The following is a 10,233-nucleotide window of genomic DNA, read 5'->3' as shown; positions in this document are numbered from 1 at the left end:
ACCTTCACCTTGGAGCCGTATCGGTCCCTTGATCCTATTTTTTCTCTGAATTCTTGCGTCTCGTTTCTCATTCTTTCGCATATTGCACTTTCGGAAACCCTACTTGTCGAGCCGGTCTTGATAGGAAGTTGTTAGAAGACAGGAGGAGGGAGACGCCAACCCATGTTACTGTCTACCATTCAGGAGAAGCAGGGGACCAACTGATGCTTGTTCCTTACAGTAGGAGGAGAATTCAGCCATCCAGTGTCAGTGTGTAGAGAAGGTCAGTCCTCTGGTTTTTATATCTGAATTTGGATAAACAGAACAGCATTTAAGAATGCTGAAGACAGAGTCCACAGACTGGACTGTAGACTTTCAGAAATAACCCAAACCTGTGTGCTACTATTTCTGGTATCTTACTCCTTCTCCTAACTCCCACAACCAACATCAACTTTGTGAACAAAGCTTATTCTTTAAAATTCTGTGATTTCACCTCCCAGTGTATAAGAAGCTGTTTCCTACTCTTATTCCTAATCGACTTTCAAAAGAAATTGTTTCACATTTGTATTTGATGCATTCCTATCAGATGACTCTGTCTTTACCAAATAGCATTTTCAGCCTGTTCTAGTTAAAATCTGCTCTGCTAACAATTCTTCAAATGGCTTTCTCCATTGCCCAACCTTAGTAGGTAGTGATGAAAGAAAACATCTGAAATGTAATGCCATGTTTCAAGAGCAATGTGTTGTTAATAAGGAAAAGATGAGTTTTTTTCAAGCCAGATGCAAGTGAGACATAAAGCTTAATCACAGAGAAGGCAAGAAACAGTGGGGTTTTCTTAATCCATTCATTTATTGAACAAATATTTTTTGAGATCCATGCTTTGTCGAATACTGTGCTTTTTTCTTAGGGCATAAGGGCATATGCAAGACACAGAAGGTTCACCATCACTAAAGCTAACAGTCTACAAGGAGACAGTAAAAAAAAAAAAAAAAAATCAAACAACTTCCTGTCTTGGTATGTATTCTATAGAAACTCTTGGGTGTGGTTAGAACAAACTCTGCACCAAACCTCTCTTGTTGGTCGATGATGTGGGTAGAGAGACCCCTCTGGAGAAATAACAAAACACTGAGGCCTCAGGGCTGAGCAGGAACCAGCTGGCCATTGGGTGGGGGTGGGAGTGCTCCAGGGAGGGGGAAGTGCTCCTCAAAGGTCTAGGAGCTGGGGGAACTTTAGAGGATTCAGGGAACACTGAGGAGGCCAGTATGATGAAAACTTTTTGAGAGAGAAAAAGAGAAATTGATTGTGCAAGGCTTTCAGGACCATTCCTAAGGCTTTCAACTATTTTAAAAATAAAAAACAAAAGCAATTCATTAGAAAATCTAAATGAGAAAAAAACAAATATCAAAAAGGCATCTGACTATGTATAGAGAGAATAGCATGGAAATATACATTACCATATGTAAAATAGGTAGCCAATGGGAATTTGCTGTGTGAGTCAGGGACCTCAAACCAGGGCTCAGTAACAACCTAGAGGGATGGGATGCAGAGGGAGATGGGAGGGATGTTCAAGTGGGAGTGAATATGGGTAAAGCTATGACTGATTCGTGTTGATGTTTGGTAGAAACCAACACAATGCTGTAAAGCAATTATCCTTTGATTATAAATTTTAAAAAGGCATCTGACTATTGAGTAGAGGAGGGATTGAAGATACAGTATCATCTGGGAGCCTACTACATTGCAATCAAATGATAGCATTGGATTCACATGGAGATGGGGAGAAAAGGATAGTTTTTCATTTGGGAAACAAAAATCTATAGGATTTGGTGATGAACTGTGAGTAAGTGAGGAAAGAAGTGTTTTAGAGATGACCCCAAGATTCTGCATGAGCTGTTTCATGATGTCATTTACTGAAATGCGAACAAGGCTGGAGATGGAGGTCAGGGTTTCATTTTGTCCAAATCGGTTTGAGATGCCCACAGAATTGCCAAATGGAGAATTGGAATGGGATAGAAACGGTTGGAATTCTGGGAAGGGTCCAGGCTGCATACTACACATAAGTGGCACTCAGAGCAAATTCACTGAATAGAGGAGAAAAGGGCACCCAGAACCAGTGCCAAGAAAGCACCTGAAGCACTTACATTTCTGTAAAGAAAAATGACAGTCTGAAAATGAGACTGAGAGCAGGAATAAGTATTGAGAAATAGAAGAGAGATCGAGTAGCAAGTTTATGAAGAAAGGGAAAGTGTTGTTTACAGGAGGTTGATGTTTCTGGTTTGTTCTGCATGTCCCTGTAATAACATAGTTCTGTCTCTCTATTCCCAGGAATCCAAACCACAATGGCCACCCAGTACCTCAGCAAACTCAGGACCAGCCATGGTGAGAGGCTGCTTGGGGAGGGCAGCCAGGCTTTCAGAGAGGTCTGGGACTCTCCTGCCCTGTCATCCAGCCAACATGTACAAGAGCAAAACATTTTCAACCACATTTCTCAATTTCCCTTCATTTGCTCTGCTCTCTCATTCTCTCCACCCTCTCTGCATCCTCCTTGTGATGTAGCTTAACAGCAAGCAGGAGAGTTCCAGTACCCTGACTGCTCCCGGGCTTGATGAGGTTTCTTCTTTGCTACTTCCTACCATGTGGGCACATGGATCAGGGGCTATGGCCTCCCAGGTGGTTTCTCTGCCCCTCTCTTCAGCCCGAGAGGATTGGGAAGGAGGAATGTGGGGGTGATCAATGCCTCATTCAGGCCCCTAATTTCCCTGCTCGCAGTGGCCTCACTCTAAGCAACATACTCAACAGACTGATCACTCAGTTTCTCATACAACCCTCCCTCTACCCCTTTATCCTACAATAGATTCTATCATTCATATCATTAGCAATATGATTCTATCATCAAATCACCCCATAATTTAGGAACCTAAAACAGCAACCATTTAGATGGCTCTTAATTTTGAGGGTCATTCACTTGGGCAGTGCTTGGGTCTGGACCAACGTGGCTAATCTCGGACAGATTGACTCATGTGTGGGTGCTCAGCTGGTGGTTCAGGATGTAACACAATAATCTTGGATAGCCTCACAGACATGCCTGATGGTCAGCAAGCTCTGGGTCCACCAGGCAGACAGGGTAACAGGGCCTTGTGTTCCTCATCAAGTAGGCTAGTCCAGGGCAGGTGTAGGGTTCCAAAAATCAGAAAGAGAAGGATTCTCTTTCTCTCTATTGGATTCTCTGCTTTACCAAGTTTTCATGATCCTATGATCCAAAGCAAGTCACATGGCCCAGTCAGACTGAAGGGTTGGAGAAACAGACCCAGCATCTTGATGAGAGGAGCTGAGAATCCACCTTCCCAAGAGGCACGAGTGCAGAGATGGACTCTTTCATGTCTATGGCTGCCATCTTCAGAGGTTGCCCTCCATTCATTATTAGCATTGGCCAATGGTTGCAGTGTTGGCACTGGCCTTGGTGCCTTTTTACTGCTGGGCCACGATTTTCCTCCACCCTCTCTCTAAGGCCAACCAATGCCTTGGGATCTTGTGATGCTAACTAAAGAGTAGTATGAGCTCCCACCCCCATTTTTTTACATAATCTTGCATGCATGCACACTGTCATTTCAGTCATGGCTGACTCGTTGCAACGCTATGGACCATAGCCCACTAGCCTCCTCTATTGATGGGATTCTCCAGGCAAGAATACTGGAGTGGGTAACCATGCCCTCCTCCAGGGGATCTTCCCAACCCTGGGACCAAACCAGCATCTCCCATGTCTCCTGTATTGGTAGGTGGGTTCTTTACCACTAGCATCATCTGGTGCCAGGGTCCAGCCCCCGCAGGATCCAGGGGAGTCTGAAGGAAAAACGGTGTCGGCGATTGATTTAGAGAGAGATAAAGAAAGAATATTGTAGATAAGAAAATAGAGGAGAGACAGAGACTGATATTCCTTGGTTTACATAGAAAGCCAATAAAACTTCGAGACAAGAAGTTTGCCCTGTTCACGGAGGCCACAGGTGCCTTCCCGGTCTCCCAAGGGAGTGAAGACACAGAACGTCTTCCCGTTCAGGTCTTAAAAACCCGGGCAGATAAGTGAACGCAGGGAGCCTCTATGCTCCAAGGGATCAGCCCGAAAAAAGAAAGTAAGAGAGAAAAAAAGAGAAAAAAGAAACACACGGGGTGACCAAGCTTCTTCAAGAGAGGCCCATTGTTTTTATTTTCAAAAGGGTCTTTTATACCTTTACTTGTACATAGAGGGAAATGAAAGATGCAAAGTGATACAGAGTCAGCCCAAACATTACATCTGTTTTGGCTTCATCGAAACCAGGATTTTTCTGCAAACCTTTCCCATAAACAATATTGTGTACATTATCTTCTGGCCTTGAAGGCCTGTGAACATTTTATGACCCTCTTTTGATTAAGGTTTCTCAACCAGAAAACTTATTTTTCCTTGAAATGTTTTTTTTTAATATATTTCTAATCTACGTCAGCCTCAAACAGTATTAAACAGAGTTACGTTCTCACGAAGCAAAGGTGCAGTGAGTTACAAGAAAGAACCAATTAGCTCAAAAGTCTGATATGGTTAATTTCAAGGCTACACTTGTTTTTCTTACTTTCCAACTATGTTAACTAATGCACTCCCAGGTGCACAGTGGATAAAAGATACGGGAACTTAGCAACAAGCATCAGCCCAATAATGAAATCCTACACTAGCACTACTCTAATAACTTTTAACTCTTTGAAAGGCTCTATGTTTTAGGCTTTCTGTGCCTCTCACAGTTGGGAAGATATAAATAATCACATGTGTAGCTGTAAGAGTCTGGATATATCTGTCAAGCAAGCTAAAATGCTAACAGAGGGGTTTTGATTGGAAATATTTTTCCCATGTCCAGGAGACTTATTAGCTGTAGCCCTAAGTTAATTTTTTCCAGAGAAAGGTGGTCAGGAATAGCCCCGTGTTAATGTTAGAGGAGTTGGTGAAAGTCATGAAATAGTAAAACAGACAGATTCTGGTTTGGGGGGTAGATGCTCGAGAAAGCCTAGGGAGCCCGTTGAGTTCTGAAGCCTTGGTTAACAGTTCTCTTCCACATGACCTTGTCATGGGTGGGATCTCCCGTGGTGGCTCCCGGCAATCTGGGAAGCTCTTAGATAATCTTGACCATCAAATATCTAGTATTCTCAGTGTCAGGAAATTTACTTCTTTCATCCCAGGATTTTGGTTCTCAAATGAAGGAAACTCTGCCTTATGGATTCAGGGATCATTAAAAACTTGACCAGAAAGTGTGTGGGAGACGGGGGTTATCTACAGATTTTGTGGACATCACAGGATGGATTTCTGCAAGTTCCCTCTTCTCTTCGACTGAAATTTTTTCAAGGTTAGCCCACATCGCAGAATAGACTGAAAGGGACAAAGCAGAAGTGGAGACACCTGTTAGGAGACTACTGAGGCAGGGGTAGTAATGGAATCTGGAATGATGGTCTTCAAAACAGAGACAGGCCAACAGATTTGGAGCCAAGAGAACATGCTGACAGGCTGGGTCTGGAAAGTGGGGGGAAAGAGGGGAGTCAAGGGTGACTCCTAGCTTTCCAATCTGAGGACCTGGGTGAATGGTGATGGCTCTGAAAATAACCTGGAGTTGGTAACAGTGTCTATGCTGTTGTACATGGGATAATGTAGGCATTGTCTCAAAGCAGAAAGGGGTAGATATAACATAGGATTCCTCATGCAGGAATCAGACTCTTAAGTTCAAGGGCCAGCTGGCAAGGTCTGCCTTCTTGGAAAAACAGGCTTTCACTTGTGATTGTCAATTGCCTTCCCTCTGGTCCTGGGTCTATGCCTGACAAATCCAGAGGACTTTGACTTTATAGACACATTGCAGAGGTATGCAGAGACTTGTGGACTACCAGCACAAAAAGAGCTGGTAGATGATTTGGTGTTTAAATTCAGGTTTCAATTGCTGTGCTCTACTGCTCTGATATTAACTTTCAACTTTCCTAGGAAGTGGAATATGTATAAGTCAACTTTGTGTTATCTGCTATCTTATGAAGAACAGCTACTGGTAGCAACTCAGAGTCCTCTTCTTAACCACATTGTTTCCTCCTCTATGAGCTGTTTGCTTCCACAAGGTCAGAGTAAGAAGCTGAAAGGGATCCTGAAAAATATCTGTTGTTATTGTTGTTCAGTTGCTAAGTCATGCCCATGGACTGCAGCTTGCCAGGTTCCTCTGTCCTCTACTCTCTCCTGGAGTTTGTGCAAATTCATGTCCATTGATTTGGTAATGCTGTCTAGCCATTTTATCCTCTGCTACCCCTTTCTCCTTTTGCCTTCAACTTTTCCCAGCATCAGAATCTTTTCCAGTGAGTCTGCTCTTTGCATCAGGTGGCCAAAGTATTGGAGCTTCAGCTTCAGCATCAGTCCTTCCAATGAATATTCAGGGTTGAATATTTATTCGGGGGCAGGAGCCTTGCAGGGGAGAGAGTTGAAGTTCATTCTAACACTGGGTCTTCTGTTTCCTGATGTTCCAGGTCTTGCAAACCCTGAAGAGTCCCAGCTGAGACTTATCTTAGTGGGTAAGACTGGGGCAGGAAAAAGCGCAGCAGGAAACAGCATCCTCAGAGAGAAAGTGTTTCCATCTAGCTTTTCGGCTGTATCCATCACCAAGCACTGTAAGAAAGGAAGCAGCACCTGGAAGGGGAGAGAAGTTGTCGTCGTGGACACACCTGGCCTCTTTGACACGGAGGTCTCAGATGCTGAGACTCTCAAGGAGATTACCTGCTGCATGGTGCTGACCTCCCCAGGGCCTCATGCTCTGCTCCTGGTCATCCCACTGGGCCGTTACACACCCGAAGGCCAGAAAGCCACAGAGAAGATCCTGGCAATGTTTGGAGAGAGAGCTAGGGAACACATGATTCTCTTATTCACCCGGAAAGATGACTTAGATGGCATGGATTTCCATGATTACTTAAAGCAAGCTCCTAGAGCCATCCAAGAGCTGATTCGCAAGTTCAGAGGTCGCTACTGTGTTTTCAACAACAAGGCCACTGGAGCTGAGCAGGAGGACCAGAGGGAGCAGCTGCTGGCCCTGGTCCAGGATATGGTGGACAAGTGCAAGGGGAGATACTACACGAATAGCCTGTATCAGAAGATCGAGGAGGAGATTCAGAAAGAAACCCAAGTGTTACAAGAAAATTTCAGAGCAGAGCTGGAGAGAGAGATAGCTCAGATAATACAGAAGTTCGAAGAGGATATTAGAAAGCCGAAGGATGAACTAGAACAGCAAGAGTGGAAGGTGGAAATGGAAAGGCAATTGGCAGAAAGGGAGGCTCACTGGGTTTCAAGGCAGCAAACAGCCAGAGATGATGTTTTGAGTCAGAGTAAGATACTTGAAATCATCTTTAATATGTTACGGTTTTTTTCCTCTCTGTTTAAGGATTAAACCTCCAGAAGATCTGTCAATATTTCCTGCATATTTTGGGGTGGTCCTGCCTCATGTAATTCAGAGCATTTTCCTTTTCCTCTGAGACTCTCAGGGCTAAGGAGAGTAAAGTTCACTGTTGATAATTGGTATATGTTTGATTGATTTCATAGGGAAGGGATAAATTCTCAACTTGTGAAACTCCAAAGCAGAAAGTATTGATTTTCCCTAATTTGTGAATTCTTTCTCAGAGACACTAAGACAGGGAATGCAGGAGATCAAAGAAGATGATCCCAAGCTTTCTCTATTTATCCCTAGAAAAGATTTCTCCTCCAGATTCTTTCTAGATTGGCAGGTGATCTTCCCCTATAGCTTTTTCTTACTTATTTTTTCTAGATGGCACTGATCATCTTACCCTTATAGTTTATTTGAAAGATCAATTCTTTCCATTAGTTAAACTTACAGAAGGAGATACTGATAGAAATCTTTCTAGATGAGTGGAAATTTGTTTGCTTATAATTTTACTGAAGGCCTCAAATTGTTTCTTATCAACTGACCATTATCAACAGAGTTCCCTGGCAAACAGATCTTTCAGAACTCAACTACCTGAAATGGCAAAAGTCCTAAAAGATATTCAAGAGATAGGAGAATAATGCTTTCTGTATTCAGATGTATCTGTAGGAAATCTGTGACCAACAACAACCAGTTTGCTGAATAACCAGTTCTCTCTCTCCTTTTCCTGTGAAACTAACAGCTGCCCCATGAAGATGAATTGTTTGCTTATTGTTATTTTAACAAAATGTTTCCGTTCTCTCATATTTGTGCAAATTGGAATGTTTTATTTTTTTTTCTTGGAAAGCACCACTACTCTTTCTAAGAACACAGGGATGAATTTCAGTTTTTTATAAAAGTTCAAGATGATTTTGGTGTAGACTTGGTCCACCCTCTAGACATCTCCCCTCCCCTTTTTCTGTCAGAAGGTTTGAGCAATATTCTCAACCCCTCTGTCAGTCAAAGTCTACATTCTCCTTGGATTCATCCATTATGTACTGGTAGAAATTATGTGTAACTGAGGTTACACATAATTATATAATATATATATACTCATATATAATATATATAAAATAATATTTTCAATTTTCCATGCTGGGTTTACAAAAAGCAGAGGAACAAGATATCGAATTGCCAACATCCGATGGGTGATAGAGAAAGCAAGAGAATTCAAGAAAAACATCTAATTCTGCTTCATTGACTATGGTGAAGACTGTGATCTTCAAGAGTTGGGAATACCAGACATCGTCACCTGTCTCCTGAGAAATCTGTTTGTGGGACAAGAAGCAGAAGTTAGAACACTGCATGGAACAACAGACTGGTTCAAAATTGGGAAACAAGTATGACAAGGCTGTATATTGTCACCCTGTTTACTTAACTTATATGCAGAGAACATCATGAGAAATGCTGGGCTGGATGAAGCACAAGCTGGAATCAAGATGGCCAGGAAAATATCAATCACCTCAGATACGCAGATGATGCCACCCTTTTGCCAGAAATTGAACAGGAACTAAAGAGCCTCTTGATGAGGGTAAAAGAGGAGAGTGAAAAACCTGGCTTAAAACTCAACATTCAAAATACAAAGATCGTGGCATCTGGTTCCATCATTTTATCGCAAGTAGAAAGGGAAAAGGTAGAAACAGTGACAGATTTTCTTTTCTTGGGCTCCAAAATTACTGTGGATGATGATGACTGCAGCCATGAAATTAGAAGATGCTTGCTCCATGGACGGAAAGGTATGACAAATCTAGATAGTGTATTAAACAGCAGAGATATGACTTTGCCAGCAAAAGTCTGTATAGAGAAAGCTATGAGTTTTCCAGTGGTCATGTATGGATGTGAGAGTTGGACTATAAAGAAGACTAATCACCGAAGAATTGATGCTTTTTAACAGTGGTGTTGGAGAAGACTCTTGAGAGACCCTTGGGCTACACAGAGATCACATCAGCCAAACCTAAAGGAAAACAGCTTGAATATATTTTGGAAGGACTGATGCTGAAGCTGAAGGTCCAATACTTTGGCTACCTGTTGTGAAGAACTGACTCATTAGAAAAGAGCCTGATGCTGGGAAATATTGAAGGCAGGAGGAGAAGGGAACAGAAAAGGATGAGATGTTTGGATGGCATCACTCACTCAATGGACATGAGTTTGAGCAAGCTCTAGGAGAAGGTGAAGGACAGGGAAGCATGGCGTACTGCAGTCCATGGGATGGCAAAGGGTCGGACATGACTGAGTGACTGAACAACCACACACACACACACACACACACACACACACACACACACACACATATATGCTTGGTCGCTCAGTCATGTCTAACTCTTTGGGACCCTATGGACTATAGTCCACCAGGCTCCTCTGTCCATGAAGATTCTCCTAGCAAGAATACTGATGTGGGTGGCCATGCCCTCTCCAATATACACAAACACACATATATCAATAAATATATATAGATATATAATATATGTATATTATTAATGCTGCATAAGAGTCTCCCTCTCTGGTGTCTGGCTTTTTCTTTTTTTTTTTCTTGCCTTTTTTTTTTTTTTAACCAATTTACTGATGCTGTGTAGTAACTCATTTCCAGACTATAAAGAAAGCATTCAGCCTGGTCAGTTCAGTTCAGTTGCTCAGTCATATCCAACTCTTTGCGATCCCATGGACTGCAGCATGTCAGGCTTCCCCGTGCATCACAAACCTCTCAAGTTCGCTCAAACTCATGTCCATCCAGTTGGTGATGCCATCCAACCATCTCATCCTCTGTCATCTTCTTCTCCTGCCTGAATCTTTCCCTATAACAGGGTCT

At 42.6% G+C, this 10,233-nt stretch overlaps 1 protein-coding gene across 2 annotated transcripts; it reads left to right on the top strand.

Moving 5' to 3' along the window:
• Window positions 1-7,522, top strand: LOC105601949 (GTPase IMAP family member 4-like). 2 transcript variants are annotated; one of them, XM_027968982.2, is made up of 4 exons: window positions 1-262; window positions 887-993; window positions 2,302-2,355; window positions 6,487-7,522. In XM_027968982.2, the coding sequence occupies exons 2-4, from the start codon at window positions 900-902 to the stop codon at window positions 7,395-7,397; spliced, it is 1,059 nt and encodes a 352-aa protein (XP_027824783.1). In that variant the 5' UTR covers window positions 1-262; window positions 887-899; the 3' UTR covers window positions 7,398-7,522. The 2 variants fall into 2 exon arrangements, with proteins under 2 accessions (XP_027824783.1, XP_060271185.1); XM_060415202.1 differs by lacking the exons at window positions 1-262; window positions 887-993; window positions 2,302-2,355 and adding an exon at window positions 2,387-3,748.
• The last annotated feature ends 2,711 nt before the right edge of the window (window positions 7,523-10,233 follow it).

The sequence above is a fragment of the Ovis aries genome, chromosome 4, assembly GCF_016772045.2.
Source record: "Ovis aries strain OAR_USU_Benz2616 breed Rambouillet chromosome 4, ARS-UI_Ramb_v3.0, whole genome shotgun sequence".
NCBI lineage: Eukaryota > Metazoa > Chordata > Mammalia > Artiodactyla > Bovidae > Ovis > Ovis aries.
Note: the sequence above shows the minus strand (reverse complement) of the source record. Positions and strands in the feature narration are given on the sequence as shown.

Excerpts from the sequence above, each read along its gene's own strand:
- LOC105601949 (XM_027968982.2), top strand. The coding sequence starts at position 900 with ATGCAAGACACAGAAGGTTCACCATCACTAAAGCTAACAGTCTACAAG. Across the intron at positions 994-2,301 it reads TCAAACAACTTCCTGTCTTG|GAATCCAAACCACAATGGCC; the intron begins GTATGTATTCTA and ends CTCTATTCCCAG. Across the intron at positions 2,356-6,486 it reads CAAACTCAGGACCAGCCATG|GTCTTGCAAACCCTGAAGAG; the intron begins GTGAGAGGCTGC and ends CTGATGTTCCAG.